Source organism: Salvia hispanica, chromosome 6 (assembly GCF_029641045.1).
Source record: "Salvia hispanica isolate PSC_SH4W2 chromosome 6, Shi_PSC_v1, whole genome shotgun sequence".
In the NCBI taxonomy this organism is placed as follows: domain Eukaryota; kingdom Viridiplantae; phylum Streptophyta; class Magnoliopsida; order Lamiales; family Lamiaceae; genus Salvia; species Salvia hispanica.
In genome coordinates, this window is record NC_142697.1 from 5,509,819 (window position 1) to 5,533,268 (window position 23,450).

A 23,450-nucleotide genomic window follows, 5' to 3' on the forward strand; every position below is an offset into this window, starting at 1 on the left:
ATGTGACATCTTTTGTAAGACAAACTTAAAAGGAAAGTGTGACATCTACTATGGAACGGAGGGAGTATTTAATTTCTTTTATCCAATTTTGAAATGAAAAAGTTACATTTCAAACTTCTGTTATAAGATTACATAAAGTTTATATTTATACAATTTGGAGAGTAAAAAAGAAAAGCAACAGGATGAGAAGAGACAAAGTATAAACTATTCTAATTGAAAAAGAAAATAATCAAAACATAATATTGTAATCAACAAGTTTTGAGAGCCAAGATGAAGAGACTGGTAACCACGAGGAGCGGCCGGCAAGTTTACGGCCCGAAATGGCAGAACATCCAAGGAAAAGACGAGATCGAGAGGGAGACCAGCGATCATTTGGTTTCCATTAAATCATCTACAATAGCCGATCATGTTTCTGATGAAGATATTAGCCTAAATCAAACATGGAAAGGTCAGATAATTTATTTAGGTGCAAAAAATATACAATAAAATCTCACTATTTTTTTAATTTTATAACAGAATCTATGTACAAAGCTGCACTAGAAGGTGATTGGGTAGCAGCCGGTGTAGTTCTTGCACGAAATCCAAATTTAGCTCATGATCACATAACGGAAGAGAAGGACCGCGTTCTACATGTAGCGGTTGCAAGGGAGCACGAGGAATTCGTGCAGAAACTAGTCCAAAATATGAGTCCAGATGACGTGGCGTTGCTAGATGGACATGACTACACGGCTTGTTGCTATGCGGCTGTATCGGGTGCAGTACGTGTTGCTGACCTAATCTTGCAGAGAAATCCTAGTCTGAGTGTTTCGCGCGACATAAATGGCGCAACGCCTCTGCATAAGGCTGCATTGCACGGAAACGGAGAGATGGTTTCGTATCTTCTGAAATGGACTAAAGTTGAAGATTTGTCAAGAGAAGAATGGTTTGATCTTTTGGTCAATGTTATATGCTGCAAAATGTATGGTATGTTGTAATATCTCTACCTTATCTTATGATATAGTAATAATAGTAACGTTTTGTTGAGATTATAGGTTTTAATTTTTGCAGGTGTGGCTCTAGAATTATTGGAAAGGGATGGATCTCTTGCTACTATGAGAAATGAACAAGGAACAGCTTTGCATCACTTAGCTAAACATGAAGTAGAAGATGTGAAGCGCTCCCATTTCAAAGCTGTAGTACTCGATTTGCTTCTCGTACATAGTGAACTAATCGGTAAGCATTACAACAAACTCATCTTATAAGGATACAAAATTGGAGATGCAATCACCAGATTTAGAATTTTTTTTAAAATGGCCAAAATTTAAGGGGCAAAGAAAATCGTCATTAAGTAGAGGATACATTTATGTCACGACCACAACTCCCTAGTGCTAGTGAGCGTAGCTATTTCGCGACTAAACGATTCTCAATAATCAAGGGACAACAATAAAAGGATGAAATCACTTAAAACAAAAGTATCAAAGGCATATGGGTACATAGTCAAAACGTGTTCAGAGTATCAAGACTAAGTTCATAGCTTTCTAGCACAAAATTCTAGATTTGCAGCGGAAGAGTCCAAGACAAAATAGCACGTATGAAGACATGCTACTTTGGGCTACCTAACTACTTATTTAAAAGAAAAGCTTGTCCCAACACCTTCGCCTGTTCGTCCACGTTCAACCAGCACATTTGAAAATAACATGCAGGGCTGAGTATTTGATATACTCAGTGGGCACATTGCCAAAAATGGTTCTATCTTTAATTGTCAATGCCACAGTTGAGTGATCACGGGGTTTTACTTAAAAGACCCGAGTCACTAAAATACTTTTCCTTTAGTAAAGATTTGATTGCGCAATCACATAACATAGATATACCATATCTGAAACTGATGTGAACCGGGAATGTGGCCACATTCCACGACGGTCACTGGACCGGCCAACTCCTTTGTTAGCTCACGGTCCCCTCATGTGTACACTAGTCCGAGTAGGGTTTGCGGCCCTACTGGGACCCGAATTCGATTTAACTTAAATTGGCATAGCCAAGCAGATAGGTAATCATAAAACAAAACATGGCATGACAACATACTTGAGCAAAGATTCACATTTTCATACTGAAATCACGTTTTGAAAGAAATGCCCACCTCAAAAGCTAAAGCTCCTTCCGAAATTTCCTTAACTTGGTCTTAGATGACGTTCGAAGACGTCCCTTTAGGAAATAAAATGATACTTAATTAGATTTTGAGATATCCGTTAAGCTTAAACATGAATGCATCCTAAGTGCGTGATCATTTTATTCTTCTTCTAAAATTTCTAGAAGAGTTCTAGAATTCTTGAATATTAATTAAATCAGTAGATTTAATTAATTTAACACAATTTCTTAACTAGAGGGTGCTACCTCCTATGCCATTTATTCAAGTACTAAAAATTAGGCTCGAGGTCTACTCATTGTTAGCGTATCGTAATTTCTTAAAATTAATCATTTGAGCACTCTTGCTACTTTCCGGAAAAATTAGACTTATCTTCGTGGAATTAATTAGCGGACTATTATTTAATCCATAACATAGGAGAGTCCAAGATTTAAATTCTTAGCCCATACTTTATTTTAATCAGTGGCCCAACCTATTACTAAAGAGGCCCAACAAAATCAAAATAAGGGAGGCCCAAATGCTCCCTCTTCTCAAAACCATCGGCCTCTCCCTCTAACACAATCCCCAAATCAACACACACAACCCTAGACCTTCTCCCTCTTTTCTCTCGGCAGTATCGCCGCTCCACCAGGTCGCCGGAGCACCGTTCGCCGCCACTTCGTCGGGTCGCCGCTGTCTCGCTGTCAACGCCGCTGTCTCGCCGTCAATTATTGACCGGCGGCGAGCCCTTGCTCCTGTCGTCGCGCGAGAACTTGGGGAAAATAGCGCCTCCGCAATTCCCTCTCCGTTCATCCCTCGTTCGTTCTCGGCGACTCAGCGTCGTCGCCGGCATCTCCGGCTGAGGCAGACGCTGCTTGGTCCGCCTTGAAGACCAGCGCCGCCGCCACCGCTTCGCGAGGCCTCGCTGCCGGGATCTCAACGCCCCAGAGAGGGTATCTACTTCTGCCATCGTCGCGTCCAATCGACGTCACAGTTCCAGCCACGGTTGCTGCCTCCATCGCGTGGTCAGCCCCTGCTGCCCGTACGAAGCCGGCAGCCACCGTCCTTCGCCCCGACTCACCCCGAAGATAAGTTCTCTATTCCAAGTTGCGTTCTTTTCTGTATTTTCAATTAACCGCCGTGGGGGTGTTCAATCTGGTTTGTTCGATTGGTTGTGTTTAATTGAGTTGATTTTTGGAGGGGACACTAGCTCCCTGGAACGAATTTCTACATATGTGTGCTACTGGTTTCGAGCATAAAGGCAGCCTATTGTACTTCTTGTTCCATTTATGTGTTAAAGCTCTAACAAGGCTACTACTGTTATGAGATTCCTATAGCCATGGTTCTATGTTCTTGAGCTAGCATGATGTTCTAACAAGGGCAGAGGGTGTGCTTGTGTTATATTGATTGTGGTTCTTAATTTGTGGTGCCTCTATATGATGACATGAGAATTTGATTGGGAGAAAAGGATGGAGGTGTATTACCTCTGAAATTCGAAGGAGTGGCTGACTTGCTGCTGCTCACTACTTGCTCTACCCTCTAACTCTCTGTTTTTGCTGAATTTTGAAGTGTGTGTGAAAGGAGTTGGTGTGTGGTGTGGAGGGGCCTTTATAGGCTGAGCTTCGGTGTACTATGGGGAATTAAATGGGGCTGATCTTCTTTGTTTTCATGGCATAACATATCTCCCTTTTTCTGATCATGCAGCCCCTTTATCTTAATGTAGTTTGTTGGCTAGCTTGGGTACTTGGTACTTGGTGAATAAATCCCATTGTTTGATTGTGGCTAGGTATAACAGGTGTTGCATTAGTGAAGGCTTTGCAGGCTGGACTTGCCCCCTTTTTGGGTAAGTCCTTGGTCTTCATAGGAAAAGAAAGGTTGTTTCTTCCCCTCTATAAGTATTCCATTAATTACTCTTGTCCCATGGCCCTTAAAACTTGTTTTTAACTTGCAGGTGAGAGAGAAATCTTAGCTCCCACCTAGCTGCACTTCGAGCGGGCTTGGATTTGATGTCTGGGCCGACGGGCTGCCCGAAACGGGCCCTAAATTGGGCCTGGAGAAAAGGCCCGAAATGCACTCCACATTTTATATTTTCCTTTCCTTGTTTTCTTTCTTTAAGGACTTTGATCCATGTAACCTATTCCATTAGTTGTTCGTTTTGTTGAACATGAAAAGCCATTCGAAACATTTTATTTTTCCGTAATGTAACTTTAGTTTGTTTTATTTCGCTCATTTTGTTTTTATTTCTATCTTTGTAACTAAAAGATTAAGTTTCATTAAAGGCTCGAGATTCACTAAAACTTCACGAAAAGAGAGGACGTTACATTTCTAGTTCCACTTTAATTTATCGAAAGTAAACTAATGGTGCGGGTATTACATTCTACCCTCCTTAACAAAAATTTCGTCCCGAAATTTTGCTTATGTTACTCAAACAGTTCTGGGTACTTTTCTTTCATCTTGTCTTCCAATTCCCACGTAGCTTCCTCGTGACTATGATGTTTCCATAGAACTTTCACTGTTACAATAGATTTATTCCTCAATTCCTTGACCCTCCTATCCAAGATTGCCTCTGGCTTCTCTTCATAGCTTAAGTCTGGTTCCAAAACTATCTCCTCTTGGTGGATTATATGTTTTGGGTCGAACACATATTTCCTCAATTGAGACACGTGAAAAACATTGTGCACGTTCCCGAAACTCGGTGGGAGTGCCAATCTGTACGCCACAGGACCAACTCCTTCTAGAATCTCGTAGGGTCCGATGAAACGTGGTCTTAGCTTGCCCTTGACGCCAAATCTCGTAATTCCTTTAGACGGAGATACTTTTAGGAAAACTTTGTCTCCCGCCTTGAACTGCAGGTCGGTTCGGCGAGCATCGGCGTAAGACTTCTGCCTGTCTTGAGCTTCCTTGATTCTCTCACGGATCTGGCGGACGATCTCTATCATTTCCTCTACAGAATCTAGTCCAAGCGTCTTTCTCTCACCGACCTCATCCCAATAAAGTGGTGATCTACATTTCCTCCCATACAGTGCTTCATATGGGGCCATGTTTATAGTCGCCTGATAACTGTTATTGTAAGCAAACTCTATAAGTGGCAATACTGGCTCCCATTTTCCTCCGCGGTCGAGTACTACGGCCCTCAACATATCTTCTAAGGTTTGGATTGTCCTCTCAGACTGCCCATCAGTCTGTGGATGGAATGCCGTACTGAAATTCAACCTGGTGCCTAGCTCTTGCTGCAGGCTTATCCAAAACCTAGAAGTAAATTTTGGGTCACGGTCTGATGTGATCGTCACCGGTATTCCATGTAATCGTATGATCTCTTGCACATAGATCTGAGCTAGCTTGTCCGATCCGTAAGTGATACGTACTGGTACAAAGTGAGCGCTTTTGGTGAGGCGATCTATAATCACCCAAATAGCCAAATAGCAGTATTCCCTCGTTGTGACTTTGGCAATCCTGTCACGAAATCCATTGCAATGTGCTCCCATTTCCACTCGGGAATTTCCAAGGGCTGCAATTTCCCATAGGGTCGTTGATGTAGAGCCTTCACTTGTTGACATGCTAGGCACCTTTCTACAAACGACACTATGCTCCTCTTCATGCCATCCCACCAAAAATGCTTCTTCATATCTTGATACATTTTCGTACCTCCTGCGTGGGCCGTGTAGGGTATTTCATGCGCTTCGCTCATGATCTCATCTCTGAGAGCCTCGTCATTGGGCACGCATAATCTCCCTTCAAAAGTGAGGGCGTTATCCGCTTCTTCGCGGTAACTCACCTCTTTTTCCGTCCTCACTTTAAGTCGAATTTTCTCTAATGCTTCATCACTCCTTTGAGTTTCAACAATTCTGGCCCTTAAGTCTGGTTCAATCACTAGAGTGGCGATCCTACTTTCCACCGTCTCTGGTGCTCTCACTACCTCCAATCGCATCTTAGCGAATTCCCGTATGAGTTCCTCATTTTGTGTAAGGAAGGTGGCCTCTTGGGGTGTAGTTTTCCTGCTCAAGGCATCTGCCACTACATTCGCCTTGCCTGGGTGGTAATTTATACCACAGTCATAATCCTTGACTAATTCGAGCCATCTACGTTGTCGCATATTTAAATCCTTCTGCTCGAAAAAGTACTTAAGGCACTTGTGGTCCGTGAAGATCTCACATCGAACTCCGTAGAGGTGATGTCTCCAAATCTTCAAGGCATGTACCACTGCCGCTAGTTCCAAATCATGAGTGGGGTAGTTTAACTCGTGTGGCCTGAGTTGGCGTGACGCGTATGCGATCACCTTGCCATTCTGCATCAATACGCATCCAAGTCCGACTTTTGAAGCATCGGTGTACACTACATAGCCTGCTTCTGGTGCTGGCACAGCTAGGACTGGTGCGGTGGTCAGCTTTTCTTTTAATAGTTGGAAACTTGCTTCGCACTCCGGCGTCCAATTGACCTTAACTCCTTTCTTGAGCTGCTGAGTCAATGGTCTGGCTATTTTAGAAAATCCTTCAATGAACCTCCGATAATATCCAGCCAAACCTAAGAAACTTCGAATTTCACTCGGTGTTGTCGGTGACTGCCAACGTTGTACTGCTTCCACTTTTGCAGGGTCCACTCGGATCCCTTCTGCCGTTACTATGTGTCCTAGGAAGTTCACCTCGTTGAGCCAAAACTCACATTTGCTAAACTTAGCATAGAGCTTCTCGGCTCTCAACGTCTCTAAGGTGGTTCTCAGATGTTCCTCGTGTTCCTTCTTGTTCTTCGAGTAGATGAGTACATCATCTATAAAGACTAGGACGAACTTGTCCAAGTATGGGTGGAACACGCGGTTCATTAAGTCCATGAACACTGCCGGGGCATTTGTGAGCCCGAAAGGCATCACTGTGAATTCGTAATGGCCGTATCTGGTGCGGAATGCTGTCTTGGGTACATCGTCATGTCGGACCTTCAGTTGGTGATAGCCTAATCTCAAGTCCATTTTTGAGAATACACCGGCCCCTCGAAGTTGGTCAAAAAGGTCATCAATCCTCGGTAGAGGATACTTGTTCTTGAGCGTCAGCTTGTTCAACTCCCGGTAGTCGATACACATCCTCAGTGTTCCGTCCTTCTTCTTTACGAAGAGCACTGGTGCGCCCCATGGTGACACACTGGGTCGGATGAAGCCTAGGTCTAGTAGTTCCTGTAACTGTATCTTGAGTTCTTCTAACTCTTTAGGCGCCATTCTGTATGGTGCCTTCGATACTGGGGCCGATCCTGGTTCGAGATCGATTGTGAATTCTAATTGCCTGTCTGGCGGCAATCCAGGTAGTGCGTCTGGGAAGACATCTGGAAATTCTCGTACCACTGCTACATCTTCAATCTTACGGTCCTCTTTCTCTTCTCCATTCAGGTAAACGAGGTATGCAGGGTATCCTTTTCTTATCATAGTGGTTGCTTGTAGTGCAGAAATTATGGACTTTCGTCGCCTCATGGAGATTCCGTGGAAGATTATGGTTTCCTTCCCTGGGTATTGCAGGGAGATCTTCCTTTCCTTACAAAGAATGGTAGCGTAGTTTTCGGCTAACCAATCCATTCCCAATATGATGTCGACGCTCCACATCAACATCACATGCAAATTGTGAGCCACTAACTTAAGGTTTCCCATAGTGAACTATACGTTTGAGCAAGTTCGTGTGATGTCTATAAGGCCTCCTACGGGTGAGGACACCCTCATCTTATGTTCGATTGCATCAGTAGGTAGTTCTAAAGTATCCACGCAAGGTGCTGATATGAATGAGTGTGATGCACCAGTATCAAACAAAATGGCAATAGGTATGTTGAGGAGAGTTCCCATACCTGCCAGATTGCCCTGCTCCTGGTTCCCTGGCTCCGTCTTAGGCTGCCTCTGTCTCAGTGCAAAAGCTCTGGCCTGTGTGGGAAGCCTCTGCCGTAACTGCCGCTGGTGTTGTGGAGCTTGGGGTAGGGCCGCTTTTCCTCTCGGCTCAGCTTGAAGTGCCCGCAGTTGCGGACGCTGCCCCTGATAGTTCTGTCCCCCTCTGACTCCAGCATTCCTATCCGGGCATTCTCTGAAGAAATGTCCACCCTTGCCACAGTAGAAGCACCTATCAGTCCCAGCCTTGCACTCCCCATGATGATTCCTTGAGCACTTAGCACAGGGAGGGGCTCTAGTTCGGTACTCCACCACCTGATTCGGAGCGGCTTGCTTTCCACCATTCTGTGGTGGCCTCAGAGCAACTTGCTGCCTTTTAGTCTCATTTGGGGCACGATCTCCATCCCACTTCCTTTTCTCTCGGAAGTTGTGCTGTTGTTGAGGTGGTGTTGCGGCAACAGGCACATTTGACTTTTCTTTGGGCATAGCTGCCTCAATATCCAAAGCTCGACTCAGTGATTCGGGGTATGATAACCCTCCAAGGCTTGCCAAGGCCATCCTTATTTCGGACCTCAGACCGGCACAGAATTTATCAGCCATCTTTTCATCAGTATCAACTTGATCAGGTGCATAGTGAGACATGTCACAGAACATTCGGTCATACTCAGTAACGGACATCCGTCCTTGTTTCAGGTTATAGAACTCCACTTCCTTGCTCTTTCGGTAACTCTTCGGGATGTACTTGTCATACATTCCAGTCTTGAATTCATTCCAAGTCATCTGAGCCAGCTGCTCCGGGGCCATAGTTTTCTTCCGTGCCTCCCACCAGAAATCAGCTGATCCTGTCAGTTGGAAGGTCACACAAGTCAAGCGTTCCTGGTCATTGCAGTGCAGGAAGTTGAAGATACGCTCCATGGCACGTATCCAGTTCTCGGCCGTAGCCGGATCCCCTAAGCCATTGAACACTGGGGGGTTCTGTCTCAGAAAAAGTTCCTCTACTCGCCGCTCCTGTGGAGGTGGAGGCGGCGGAGGAGGTGGTGGGGTCATCCCTCTTCCCGCTCCATTTCCTCGTGGTACATTTTGTGGCACCTCGCCATTCCTTCTTGGCCGTCCGGCACGTCTCCTTGGTGGCATTCTGTTCTAAGGATAACAAGGTTAACATAGATTTATACTCGTCGAATGTCATGATCGTACGCATTAGGTTCATTAAATGCACCATTCTTTTGAACATAAGGAGTAGAAAACAACAAATATCGAATAACATAGCCAAGAAACATCACATGTCATAAGTCAAGGGAAAAAAATTGCCTCTAGAGAGGACTTAATATCTGATACATGTGAGGGCAATAAGGGAAATAAGAAAGCTCCTAAAAAGGTTCGATACATGGAAAGAGAAAACATGATGCTAAGCTACTACAATAAACACGCCTGAGGCCCGCCCGATCAGTCCTGCTCAGAGTCGCTGCTGATCCACATCGGGTCGCCATGACTAGTCCCCTGATGGGACGCCTCGATCGGAGGCACCGGCTCCTCGGGGTGCTCCGGCACTGCCACAGGCTCTGGTGGCCCCGGGGCTGCTACTGGTGCAAAGGGAATGACGGTCCCAGCGGCCAAATCCCTGCGCAACCGCCATGTACGGTTGTACAGCTCATTGAAGGAAGCCAAATCCACCGGGTGGAGGAACAACTGTAGTACCTCCGGGTGGGGCTCCACTGGGGGTGGAGGTATCTCTGGTGGAGGTCCGGCTGGTGGTGGGGGAACGAACTCCAACCCCAAATCAGCGAGGCCGCCAATCTGTGGCTCCTCCTCAGCGGGACCATCCTCCCTCATCTCGCTCCACTCCAAAACCTCCTCGGGCTCCTCATCCGGGTCCTCTCCCTCGGAGTCCTCCTCACTGACCTCATCGTCGTCTACGCCCTCCTCCTCTGAGTTCTTGTCGTCATCCTCATCCGCCGCGCTGCTCCCCATAGACCCGGTCTCATCACTCGAGTCGGGCGTAACCTCTACTCGGCCCCTCTCGCGGGCGGGAGCTCGAGACGACTGCCCCTCCTCGAATACTCCGCCTGCACCCCGCATGAGGGCCAAGGGTGGCAACCTGCGGAATCTCTCGCTCCCGGGCGCCTGTGTCTCTGGTGGGCGCCCATCACCGAAGTGGAAGCACCCTACTGAGACCGCGCTCAGGAAACCGGGCATATCCCCGATAGGCTCATACGTGGGAGGTGGGGACGACGTGTACAACTCGGCAGTGGCCGTCATCCAACTCTGCCACTCCTCAGGAAACAAACCGACGAGCCTCATGATACCCTCGTAGGGCTTCACCCCATGACAGTTGGCCTCGTCCCATAACTTCGCGTAGTGAGCTACGAACTCTGCCAGCGTATCCCCATGGCAGCGGCGGTAGGACCGGTAGTAGCGAATCACTGCCTCGGAATCCGCGCCAGCTCGAAGCGGCCTACGATGGGTGTAGCGCTGTCGTGCCATCTGTACGAAAGAATGGGCTCTCAAAAACGCGAAAAGAGAAAATAACGTAGAAGTAATATGCATAGTGAACTATATAGTACTAGCCATCGTATCGATAAACCGTTAGGGTGTTCCCTGATAGGGGTAGATCGTATTAGTATTCGTTTTGAGTGACTCATGGGCCCTCATAATTTTGGACGTTCTCTCTCCTTTTTAAACGTAAAGGTCGTAATACAGTACGCCGTAGTTCGCATTTAAAGTTCCATATTTCAAGAAAAGTTAGGGGTTCGCCCTATCTTGCATCTTTCCGTTGATTTCATCGCTCTTGGAAGCGGTGCACGAGTTGTCATTCACGACTATTCGTTCATAGATACTCTAGCCTAATGTACCTCCTTAGGCGCTCTAGGTTTGCATGCATAGTCCCAGATGTGAGCTATTAACACTATTACCATAAGTCCAAAGATCACATAGCTGGTCATGCATAGCTCATTACACTTAGTGTCCAAAAGCAACTCATAATGTTTCATGAAAACACATCTTTTCCAAAGAGATTGCACAGCTTTTGCATGACTAAAACATTACTATACATTTTTTTTGAAACTTTTTCAAGAAATATAGGTATCTACCTCCTTTGCTTTGCTGTGGTTGAACGTGACGAGTCGAGGTGTTGGGTCCTTTAACTTTCCATTTAAGTCATGTTTTGGCCTAGTGCTATCATTCTAGACTAAGGCTTGGGTCCAGAGCGAAAGAACTTTGCTCTGATACCACTCTGTCACGACCACAACTCCCTAGTGCTAGTGAGCGTAGCTATTTCGCGACTAAACGATTCTCAATAATCAAGGGACAACAATAAAAGGATGAAATCACTTAAAACAAAAGTATCAAAGGCATATGGGTACATAGTCAAAACGTGTTCAGAGTATCAAGACTAAGTTCATAGCTTTCTAGCACAAAATTCTAGATTTGCAGCGGAAGAGTCCAAGACAAAATAGCAAGTATGAAGACATGCTACTTTGGGCTACCTAACTACTTATTTAAAAGAAAAGCTTGTCCCAACACCTTCGCCTGCTCGTCCACGTTCAACCTGCACATTTGAAAATAACATGCAGGGCTGAGTATTTGATATACTCAGTGGGCACATTGCCAAAAATGGTTCTATCTTTAATTGTCAATGCCACAGTTGAGTGATCACGGGGTTTTACTTAAAAGACCCGAGTCACTAAAATACTTTTCCTTTAGTAAAGATTTGATTGCGCAATCACATAACATAGATATACCATATCTGAAACTGATGTGAACCGGGAATGTGGCCACATTCCACGACAGTCACTGGACCGGCCAACTCCTTTGTTAGCTCACGGTCCCCTCATGTGTACACTAGTCCGAGTAGGGTTTGCGGCCCTACTGGGACCCGAATTCGATTTAACTTAAATTGGCATAGCCAAGCAGATAGGTAATCATAAAACAAAACATGGCATGACAACATACTTGAGCAAAGATTCACATTTTCATACTGAAATCACGTTTTGAAAGAAATGCCCACCTCAAAAGCTAAAGCTCCTTCCGAAATTTCCTTAACTTGGTCTTAGATGACGTTCGAAGACGTCCCTTTAGGAAATAAAATGATACTTAATTAGATTTTGAGATATCCGTTAAGCTTAAACATGAATGCATCCTAAGTGCGTGATCATTTTATTCTTCCTCTAAAATTTGTAGAAGAGTTCTAGAATTCTTGAATATTAATTAAATCAGTAGATTTAATTAATTTAACACAATTGCTTAACTAGAGGGTGCTACCTCCTATGCCATTTATTCAAGTACTAAAATATAGGCTCGAGGTCTACTCATTGTTAGCGTATCGTAATTTCTTAAAATTAATCATTTGAGCACTCTTGCTACTTTCCGGAAAAATTAGACTTATCTTCGTGGAATTAATTAGCGGACTATTATTTAATCCATAACATAGGAGAGTCCAAGATTTAAATTCTTAGCCCATACTTTATTTTAATCAGTGGCCCAACCTATTACTAAAGAGGCCCAACAAAATCAAAATAAGGGAGGCCCAAATGCTCCCTCTTCTCAAAACCATCGGCCTCTCCCTCTAACACAATCCCCAAATCAACACACACAACCCTAGACCTTCTCACTCTTTTCTCTCGGCAGTATCGCCGCTCCACCAGGTCGCCGGAGCACCGTTCGCCGCCACTTCGTCGGGTCGCCGCTGTCTCGCTGTCAACGCCGCTGTCTCGCCGTCAATTATTGACCGGCGGCGAGCCCTTGCTCCTGTCGTCGCGCGAGAACTTGGGGAAAATAGCGCCTCCGCAATTCCCTCTCCGTTCATCCCTCGTTCGTTCTCGGCGACTCAGCGTCGTCGCCGGCATCTCCGGCTGAGGCAGACGCTGCTTGGTCCGCCTTGAAGACCAGCGCCGCCGCCACCGCTTCGCGAGGCCTCGCTGCCGGGATCTCAACGCCCCAGAGAGGGCATCTACTTCTGCCATCGTCGCGTCCAATCGACGTCACAGTTCCAGCCACGGTTGCTGCCTCCATCGCGTGGTCAGCCCCTGCTGCCCGTACGAAGCCGGCAGCCACCGTCCTTCGCCCCGACTCACCCCGAAGATAAGTTCTCTATTCCAAGTTGCGTTCTTTTCTGTATTTTCAATTAACCGCCGTGGGGGTGTTCAATCTGGTTTGTTCGATTGGTTGTGTTTAATTGAGTTGATTTTTGGAGGGGACACTAGCTCCCTGGAACGAATTTCTACATATGTGTGCTACTGGTTTCGAGCATAAAGGCAGCCTATTGTACTTCTTGTTCCATTTATGTGTTAAAGCTCTAACAAGGCTACTACTGTTATGAGATTCCTATAGCCATGGTTCTATGTTCTTGAGCTAGCATGATGTTCTAACAAGGGCAGAGGGTGTGCTTGTGTTATATTGATTGTGGTTCTTAATTTGTGGTGCCTCTATATGATGACATGAGAATTTGATTGGGAGAAAAGGATGGAGGTGTATTACCTCTGAAATTCGAAGGAGTGGCTGACTTGCTGCTGCTCACTACTTGCTCTACCCTCTAACTCTCTGTTTTTGCTGAATTTTGAAGTGTGTGTGAAAGGAGTTGGTGTGTGGTGTGGAGGGGCCTTTATAGGCTGAGCTTCGGTGTACTATGGGGAATTAAATGGGGCTGATCTTCTTTGTTTTCATGGCATAACATATCTCCCTTTTTCTGATCATGCAGCCCCTTTATCTTAATGTAGTTTGTTGGCTAGCTTGGGTACTTGGTACTTGGTGAATAAATCCCATTGTTTGATTGTGGCTAGGTATAACAGGTGCTGCATTAGTGAAGGCTTTGCAGGCTGGACTTGCCCCCTTTTTGGGTAAGTCCTTGGTCTTCATAGGAAAAGAAAGGTTGTTTCTTCCCCTCTATAAGTATTCCATTAATTACTCTTGTCCCATGGCCCTTAAAACTTGTTTTTAACTTGCAGGTGAGAGAGAAATCTTAGCTCCCACCTAGCTGCACTTCGAGCGGGCCTGGATTTGATGTCTGGGCCGACGGGCTGCCCGAAACGGGCCCTAAATTGGGCCTGGAGAAAAGGCCCGAAATGCACTCCACATTTTATATTTTCCTTTCCTTGTTTTCTTTCTTTAAGGACTTTGATCCATGTAACCTATTCCATTAGTTGTTCGTTTTGTTGAACATGAAAAGCCATTCGAAACATTTTATTTTTCCGTAATGTAACTTTAGTTTGTTTTATTTCGCTCATTTTGTTTTTATTTCTATCTTTGTAACTAAAAGATTAAGTTTCATTAAAGGCTCGAGATCCACTAAAACTTCACGAAAAGAGAGGACGTTACATTTCTAGTTCCACTTTAATTTATCGAAAGTAAACTAATGGTGCGGGTATTACAATTTATCAAGTAGTGCAGGTGATATATTAGGATACTTTTATCAAGTAGTGCAGGTGATGTATTTAGAAGCGCAAATTAACTCCTTAGTTAAATAAAAAATTGTCCTTAGCTGATTTTATGGTAGTGAAGGGGCATGAAATATTTCTCATCAATTATATGAATTGTATATTAACTTGCTTCATTGTCAGTTCTTGCATCTATAAAAGTAACTCATGAGGTAAATCTTGGAAAACAGTTCGTTGATTCTTTAAAATTAAAGCTCTAAAGTAAAAGTGAACTCTATAAGAGTGATGGTGAAACCATATGGTGGTCCTATGTCCTTTATTTTGCTTTTTCTTTGAATATTGAAAAATGCCATATTTATAAAGGTAACTAGTAAAATATAATCCTTTCATTCATTAATAAATGTCCAAATGTTTAATGTACTTACTAATCTATAGTCATGCATGTTACTAATCTAGCTATGTATGGTGACAAATTTTGTTTTTAATATGTTTAGTATTTGATTCATAGTTATATTTAAACATATTTAGAAGCATGACATTGTGATAAAAAAAATCATAGGAGAAAGGATGTTTGGAGCAATGCAACCAGTTCTATGTTCATTAGCAGAGAAAATATGGACCGAAATCCAGAAATTAGAGCGGCTTCGTGTGCTTGAGCTGATCAAGAACCCTCTGATCCTTCATGATGCAGCAAAAGTAGGGAACGTCGAGCTTATAACTATGCTTACCAGCACTTACCCCGATCTTTTATGAGACTCAGACAGCAACCGATATACTATATTCCACATCGCTGTCATATATCGACAAGAAATTGTGTTCGGTCTCATTCACGAAACAGGAGCTGCAAAACATTACGTTGCAATCTCACAAGACCAAAATGGTGACAATATTTTGCTTTTAGCTGCCAAGTTAGCTCATCCAAATGCAAGGAGGATCGTCACCGAATCCACTATTGAAATGCAAAGGGAGATAGTGTGGTTTATGGTAAGAATTCATTTACCCTTGAATAAATTTAAGTTGATAGATATGGTGACGTAATCAAATGCAAACTCTATATATTGTACAAACTCCAAGTTATAACCTGAACCATTAGATTTCAAGATATGATGTCAACAGATGACAAATAACGTCAATATAAAATGTCAACACAACGTCAACATTGTTTTGCTGACGTTATTTGTCTTCAGTTGACATCAAATCTAGAAATCTCATCGTCCATATCATAGTTTGGAATTTGTAGGAAAGATGCAGTTTGCATTTTATCACTATCCGATTGATATGAGTATCAATTTAAACTTGAATAAATAGTGGTTCTCATTGTCTTGCAGTTAGTCGGTTTTGATCATTAATAGGAGTATTATATTTCGATTTCAAGAAACTAGGATTTCTCTGATATCTACAATCATGCCATTATTGTGGCACGTTTGCATCACGGTAAGAGAGGATCCGTACCATAATGTTTGGCTAACACTGCAGGAAGTTGAGGCGATTGTACCACCACCGTGTTTGTTGACGAGAAACAAGGAGGGGAAGACTCCACAAGAGTTATTCTCAAAGGAGCACAAGAGCGTGCAAGAGAAGGCGGAAACATGGATGCGCAACGCAGCACATTCATGCATGTGATCGCCACTTGCTTACATTAGTGTTCGCGGCTGCATTTCAAGTGCCGGGAGGAAACGAAGACTCAGGGCTTTCCGTGCACGTAAAGAGGAATTGGTTCACATGTTTCGTTATTTTTGAAGCAATTGCCATGTTTAGCGCGACAATATCGATCACTGTGTGCTGGTCCGTCATGACATCCAGCTTCGAAGAAGACCAGTTTATGCAGATATTACCAAATCTATTGAAACTCGGACTTATCATCCTCGTCATCTCTCTTGTCGCCTCCATCTCTGCCTTCGTGTCAGCCTACTTTCTGGTCTTTGTCGGAGCAAGGGCGTTGCTTGTTAAATTTGTTATTCTTTCGGTTTATGTCGTTCTTGTTTACGCAGTTCTCTATCAGTTCGATAAGATATGGCTTAATGTCATCCTCCCTGGATATCTAGCTCGGAAGCTTTCTACACCGGTATGGCGAAGGCGTCGGATGACCGAAAACAAGAAACCCTAGCCATCATTTGTAGAGTATATTCATATATGTGATTTTATTATAATGATGTGGGTGTGAGATATAGCAGTGTGTAATTTAAAAATGATCATGTGAGTTATAGTATATATCTATTGAGTTCATATGTTTATTTTTTTGGATGAAAGATTGATGGTTGAATAGAAGAATAAATAGCATTTTTCAATGTTAAATTATATACCTTTCATTCAAAAGACTGGAACTTAGTTCTAAGCATCATCTCATTTGACTTGTGAGAAACATCTTGTCCACAGCTTGAAAGTGTGTAACTAAGTTATGAACATCATTTCATTTGGTGCCTCATTATTTTTTTAAGCATCATCTTACATAAAACATGAAGATAAGAACTGAATTTTAGCATTATATGGCATGGAGTTTACTATACTATAATGGAGTTATGAGGATCATACTTTGCAACGTGTCATAATCTAATACTTCCATTCATATCATAATATTTGAATCTCAAACACTCTAAAGTTTAAAGCTTCAATATTACAAAAAAAAAAAAAGGTTTAAAGGTAGCTTCCAAACTTCTAATCCAAGCATACATTTGAAAAATAAATAGGACCACAAATAAAGAAAGAAAAAGAGAGTGACCATAAAAGAAGAAAAAGAAATAAAAACATCATATAAAAAGTTTCATATTGAGGAAGAGAATTTTCTGCACCTAAAATGGATAGCATTCTTCATTCAACTTCAACCCATCCAGGTTATCATATTTCCCATTAATGATAAATATATTCTTTCAATTGTGCTTAATTTTTTTTAAAATTGTTTTTCGAACAGGAAATCGTTCAGATGGCGATTCCATGTACGAGGCTGTCCTAGAAGGCGACTGGGAAGCTGCTGAGAAGCTTCTCGAAAGAGCCCCATCTCTAGCTTTCGGTGAAATAAACGAGAGGGGCGATAGAGCTCTCCATCTTGCTGCTGCGATGGGGAACGATGAAATTGTACGAGAGCTGGTGGAGCGCGTAAGGTCGTGCGATGACTTAGCATTGCTAGACGGGCGTGGATGCACAGTGTGTTGCTACGCAGCTATCTCAGGGGACGTTGAAGTTGCTGATGCTGGGGTTTGGTGCCCCTTGCACAGCGGAAGACTTGTACAAAACAAATAAATCAAACACGGATCTATTTGACCGATTATGCGATTAATCAATTCACATGTTAAACAAATAATTGCATGCTAGAACGCAAATAATTCATGCTTAAAGAAAGTAAATCCAGAACATGAATTCTACGGTTTAGAGTTACCGATTTGATTCTCCAAAGAATCGTCGATTGCTCGCGCCTTCTCCACGTGATGATCTTCAATACTAGACCACGGATCTTCTCTCTGGTTCCCGAACTGTATCTCGATATCAGGGTGGGCTGATCTTATCAAAATACTAGGACTCGAATAAAGAAGACAGAAGAAACCCTTTTAGAAAAAAGGAGTAGAAATCGAAATCTCCTTCAGCTGGAGATTTTCGAAATTTTCGAAAATTTTATGAAATAAAATTGTGATTATTCTGTCTTCTTTATTCTCCTATTTATATTAAGTTCCTTATGGGCCCAGACAGGGATCTATGGAAGGTTTTGGATATGGGCTCGCCCAATTAGCTTTTTACTAATTAAATTGAACCCACAATTTAATACAAGCTTATATTGGAATATTACGAGCAGCCACTACAGAAGTAATATTGAACTCTCCCCATCCAAATCCGAAATTACAAGTAATCCGGGTTTCCACTTTTATTATTTATTTCCCGCGCTTAAGATATAAATGTCCATTAATTAATTAATGTCTGCTATGGACTTAATTAATTAATATCTTATTAATTCCAAGAGTGGACTTAGCAAGAAACATTTATTTATTATTCATAGAGTAATAAAACCCCAACTGGCCAGTTTTCCGAATAATAAAACCTTGTTCGAGCTCCTCTTGAGGACATTATCAAACGAGACTCGTCTCGTGCACGTTTCAACATAATAGCAATCCTAGCACCGCTAGATATTAATCACCACTACCCAATATATCAGGATTATTGGGTTGCGAAAAACCCGCACCATTTGATAAGTCAAAGTAGTACATAATCAATACCGTATGCTCAATGCTAACATATGTAGATTAAGAAATAACATTTTATCAAGACACGTCTTGCTGTTAGATCGGTTCAGTGCTATACCACACCAATGTCATCTTATTTCAATAAGGCTTAGAAATATGCGGACTGACATTGCAACCTTTCACGATAGGTAGTCAAAGCCTATCTAGGTTGTGAAATTCTTCTTTTTCTTTTGCAAAGCATTGCATAGATCTGACCGTGTTACCTTAAAGTGGACGACGCCCACAACCGGTCTACTAAGCAAAAGACTTAGACTTTGTTTACTTCTTATGCATTTAAATGTTTGTACAACATCTTATAAATGCACAAGTAAACACAATGTAATAATAATAGTGATTCTATTCGTGCGAGACTGCCCGAATAATACTGAATCGGGTTAAAAGTGGATTGTAGAGTTTTACGTATACAAGCAAGATTCTATTCGCGCGAAACTTGCTCGAAACATGCTTTTCAGTATACCAAACCTAACAATCTCCCACTTACACTCAAAACATGCTTTCGAGTATACCCACTGCCAAAAACTCTCCCACTTATACACAAAGCAGGTATTGATACTAGATATATCGAACTACCATTCATTTCACTAAGTGAAAGAAAAATCTGCTTGGTAGTTCTCTGATTATATCTTTGTCACCATAATGTCTTTGCTGCGTACTTGATCTTTAATTAATTTCATCCCAATATGTGATTGCTTAGCTTAATAAACTCGTGTGTCCTTTGAGTTAGCCTTCACTAGAGTAATTAAATATAATACTCATAGGCATACTCAAACTTACGATTAAAGCTATTAGGAAGATATTCCTAAGGTAAACACATAATCAGAGGATAACTTACTCGATCACTGATTAGTAATAAAACTAAGACAGGGTAACCTCAAGGACATTACATGAATGACTGGTAAACTAGAATATAGTTACTAGTTTTTCTCAAGCACTAGGGTATATTCATTACCTCAATCAAAATCCTTTGCCATGGTTATTATGATATATACTTGCTATGCAAAAGCACAACTAATATCAAACTTAGTACACACTATAGCATACATGAGACAACTATCTCCGAAACTAGTCTCATAATTCTTGATCTCACTAAGCGTCGAACGACACTTGACTAGAGACAAGACAATTCCATCTTGAGAGGTATAAACCTTTTCATGGAATTTATAATGCTTAAATGTTCCAAGCAATGTGTAGATATAGGATTCCTAAGAGAATCTCAACATTCTTTCTAGCAATCTTAAAGGGACTTAGATGCTAAGAATGTAATTAGTTTCTCTTAAATCATTTATCTTAAACTGGGTAGACGACCAGTTTCCTACGCCAGATGTCAATCTTAGTTGTTGCAACTTTTGTAGATTTCATCATCGTAGAGTACCAATAATACCACATTTAATGCACTTTCAACTTCCTAGTGCTTACAGCACTGCAATGGGCAAAAGTCAAATTCCAGACATTTGACAATTTTGATAAAACATATATACTCTGATTTAGATGCTTGCCTAAGACCACGAAGGTCTTTATAAGCTTCCAATCATGCGTTTCTTGCCCTTAATTACATATCCATTAGAATGTTCTAGTAGATGATTTCCTCAAGACTTCTATTCATAGAAGGCTATCTTGACAATCATAACACATACATTCTAATTCATGTAAGTTCTAATAGACAATAGGATCGAATAAATCCTGGCACAACGATAGCGAGAAGATAATTCTCTTTGGGGATAACCCATTGTCATTGTCTAGCCATTTGCAATCCACATTTACACTTGCAAAGATACTTGCTCCCACTGACTGACACAGCCTGTAGGTAGTATTACAAGTCTCGTAAAACATGTTGTCTATCTTAGATTGTAATATGGAATCTATCACCTTTTCTAAGACGATTATCCAAATTAACCAATACTACATTGTAGTTAAAGGGATTATGTTCAAGTTAATCTAAGACTGAGTCTTCCGACACTCTTAGACCCATGAACTTGTTGTGTTCCAGTGGAACGCTCCCACTACGACATGGTTCTTACAATCTTAGGTACTGAAGTTGATTTTATTAGTGCAAAAGTTTCTGATAGTATGACTTCTTGGTATTGTGGAAAATCTGATATCTCTCTCTTTATTTTGAGAGTTATCGCGTTGTTAGGCTTGTAGTTCATCTCTTGATCTTCATACAAGAATTATATCTTTGAAGATTACAGAACTTATAACCTTACATCATTTGGGACAAACCTTAAAACATGCCTCAGTACACAACTCCAATTTCTTGGACACTTTTCCAACACGTATTGGAACAACATTACACTTTGAGATGTGCTAGACTAGAGACACTCTAGTCCACAACTCGTGTTTTGTAGAAGGTACTGATGTTGGTAGTTTCTTTAATGTTTATCCCATCAATGATAAAATTTTAATGAGTCAACTCATCACTTAATCAAACTTGTCTTAGTAAGACTTCGATTCCATCTTACATAACTATCCCATTCATTAGATGAATGCTTGGATTTGTTAATGGAGATTAGACTCCCACTACTGATCATAACCCTTTGCTCGTCTCCTTATGGTGTAAACCATTAAGACTTGCTAGTCTTTCTATGTTGCACTTCTATAAGTATTCTGAATCTCTTGAAAAATCAGATGATTCTAACTCATAGTGCATTAAACAGACTTTATCAACTGTCAAGCTATTTAACGAAATGCTAAAATCTTGATAGTCTAGATCAGTTCGAACAATTTCTAAGTATTTTCTTGGCCTTAAGGCTAAGAGCCATAAATACTTTATCATTCAATGATTAAGAAGTTGATGTATTGTTGAATACTCAACCTTGTCGCACTTATATTATTTTAATACTATGATGCCTTAAGCATCAACCATAAAACAATAGTTGAGCATTAATAGCTCCCACTGCAACAAAAACCTAACTAGGTAAAGATCTCTTACTTAGAAGTTGCATTGTCATGTAAGTCATTGTCCTTCTATAAAATAGGTCAATCCAACTCACAAAGCATCTTTTCTCGCTTTAAACAAACTTCGATGACATTCCAGGCTCTCCCATTTCCATATCTAGTCTTTTGTTCAAATGAACTAGGACTTAAGAAAAATGCAGCCTTTATGAATTCGTCATCTATCATGTTACTTTCCTCTAATAGTAACACAACGACTATTATTCTGAAGATTTTCTACTTTTCAGTTAAACCTTCTTATAGTCATTTCTTGTTACTTTAGGCGATGACTTGTATCTGAAACTATTTAAGTGATCAAAAGATCCTCAAAACATTCTGTCACTTTAGGATATTCCAATCGAATCATCTTGACAGATTCTATTGATATCCATCTTTCATCGTCATTTACCAAGACTTGTCGAGCTACTTAAAGGAAAATAGCTTGACCTTATTCCTCAAAGAGCTTGTCAAGTACATGCATAATGCATTCTCGAACATTCTTCGTGGAATTATGTCGAGGAAATGGAGGACATGAATCATTGAGTATAAACTCAAGGTTTTCAGCGATGAGAAACTTATCCATTTTCGTTTCCGGTCTACATAATTTAGGCATTCGATTTTACTTTCTTTAAGGATCGCAGACAAATATTAAATGACATAATGAAGATTTGGCAAATAAACTTATTATCACATACTCATGCTCAATACATAATCACAAATAACCACAAAACAATTATGTATCTTACAACAGCAAAATTAATAAATTGTATCCTCCTTTGGAGGTTAATACGCATTAAAATTTTGACAATTTTACTGGTCACAACACCGACGCATCAATATCTTCCTCCTTTGGAGGTCAACGCGCCTAATGCTGCCTAAGCACGACCATCAGATTTAGCATTACAGAATTTTATTTCTACAACACACTCCCATAACAATGTTCATGTGCTGATAACAAAACCAAGCTATCTCATAAATTCTGATTGAACCCTGAAACTCGCAGTTCCTTAGGATTATTGTCCCCACTTTGCAGGTGGCAATAATATTGGGAACCACTTTCTAGTTCATTCTATTTATTATGTGAGAAGTCCGCCCTTATGAACTTACTGTTTTCGTAGGATTATTGTCCCTACTTTGTAGGTGGCGATAATATTAGAAAATCAGCTTCACAAAATTTGGCAGTCCAACCGATGGAGACCATATACAACGCACTTGTTGTAATCATCACTTAGATATTTAGTATGGTTTTTGCATAATTATCACATAAGCAGATAAAACAGATAATCCACGTAAAATAGATAAATACCAAATAAACAGATAAATCCATTTAATGCATGGCATTTAAACACACATGATAATTAACGACAATTATTTAATCTAGTCAAGGGAGAATCAACTAAATAATTAAGTTTTATATTGGATTATAATTATCCAAATTTATTTAGGATTTATCAAGATAGAGTTAACTATCTAAATCCATTTAGGATTATTGTAGATTTTATTTCGATAAAATCAAATCATACAATTCAAGATAACGTTGATCTAGGATTATCATTATTTAAATCGTACTAGGATATTACTAGATAGAAACATTTCCATCATAATCCATAAGATAAAAATAAAATCCTATCAACCAAGATTTATAAAAATCTTAATTCTATTTAGAATAGACAATCCAGAATACATCAAACATTACTTAGGATTTCTTAGATAAATAAATTTATCTAAATCCAATTAAATAAGGATTTTCTTATATATCATTAACATCCTAATCTTTCTAGGATATAAATCTAAAAGATAAGGATAAATTGGATTAATACTTATTTTAATCCATCTAGGATTTGTCTTAATAGAATAAAATCTATTCAAATCCATAGGTTAAAATAAATTAATATAAATGTTTATCCTAATTCATCTAGGATTTATCTTGGAATAAATCCATACAAATCCATAGAATAAGATAATATTAT

At 41.1% G+C, this 23,450-nt stretch overlaps 3 protein-coding genes and 1 pseudogene across 3 annotated transcripts; 3 read left to right on the forward strand and 1 right to left on the reverse strand.

Annotated features, from left to right (window-relative positions):
- The first annotated feature begins 178 nt into the window (after positions 1-178).
- LOC148923116 (uncharacterized) lies at positions 179-1,241 on the forward strand. The gene is made up of 3 exons (XM_089061396.1): positions 179-448; positions 517-963; positions 1,048-1,241. Exons 1-3 carry the CDS (start codon positions 271-273, stop codon positions 1,239-1,241), a joined length of 819 nt encoding a protein of 272 aa, XP_088917522.1. The 5' UTR covers positions 179-270.
- A 6,492-nt stretch (positions 1,242-7,733) lies between these two features.
- LOC148923117 (uncharacterized) lies at positions 7,734-8,999 on the reverse strand. Its single transcript, XM_089061397.1, has 2 exons — positions 7,919-8,999; positions 7,734-7,846 (listed from the first exon to the last, which is right to left on the reverse strand). The coding sequence occupies exons 1-2, from the start codon at positions 8,997-8,999 to the stop codon at positions 7,734-7,736; spliced, it is 1,194 nt and encodes a 397-aa protein (XP_088917523.1).
- A 6,725-nt stretch (positions 9,000-15,724) lies between these two features.
- Positions 15,725-16,427, forward strand: LOC148923118 (uncharacterized; annotated as a pseudogene).
- Positions 16,428-17,064: 637 nt separating this feature from the next.
- On the forward strand, positions 17,065-17,901 carry LOC148923119 (uncharacterized). Its single transcript, XM_089060263.1, has 2 exons — positions 17,065-17,151; positions 17,229-17,901. Exons 1-2 carry the CDS (start codon positions 17,115-17,117, stop codon positions 17,555-17,557), a joined length of 366 nt encoding a protein of 121 aa, XP_088916389.1. The 5' UTR covers positions 17,065-17,114; the 3' UTR covers positions 17,558-17,901.
- The last annotated feature ends 5,549 nt before the right edge of the window (positions 17,902-23,450 follow it).

Excerpts from the sequence above, each read along its gene's own strand:
- LOC148923116 (XM_089061396.1), top strand. The coding sequence starts at position 271 with ATGAAGAGACTGGTAACCACGAGGAGCGGCCGGCAAGTTTACGGCCCG. Across the intron at positions 449-516 it reads CCTAAATCAAACATGGAAAG|AATCTATGTACAAAGCTGCA; the intron begins GTCAGATAATTT and ends ATTTTATAACAG. Across the intron at positions 964-1,047 it reads TATATGCTGCAAAATGTATG|GTGTGGCTCTAGAATTATTG; the intron begins GTATGTTGTAAT and ends TAATTTTTGCAG.
- LOC148923117 (XM_089061397.1), bottom strand. The coding sequence starts at position 8,999 with ATGACCCCACCACCTCCTCCGCCGCCTCCACCTCCACAGGAGCGGCGA. Across the intron at positions 7,847-7,918 it reads GGAGCAGGGCAATCTGGCAG|CACCTTGCGTGGATACTTTA; the intron begins GTATGGGAACTC and ends CATTCATATCAG.
- LOC148923119 (XM_089060263.1), top strand. The coding sequence starts at position 17,115 with ATGGATAGCATTCTTCATTCAACTTCAACCCATCCAG. Across the intron at positions 17,152-17,228 it reads TTCAACTTCAACCCATCCAG|GAAATCGTTCAGATGGCGAT; the intron begins GTTATCATATTT and ends TTTTTCGAACAG.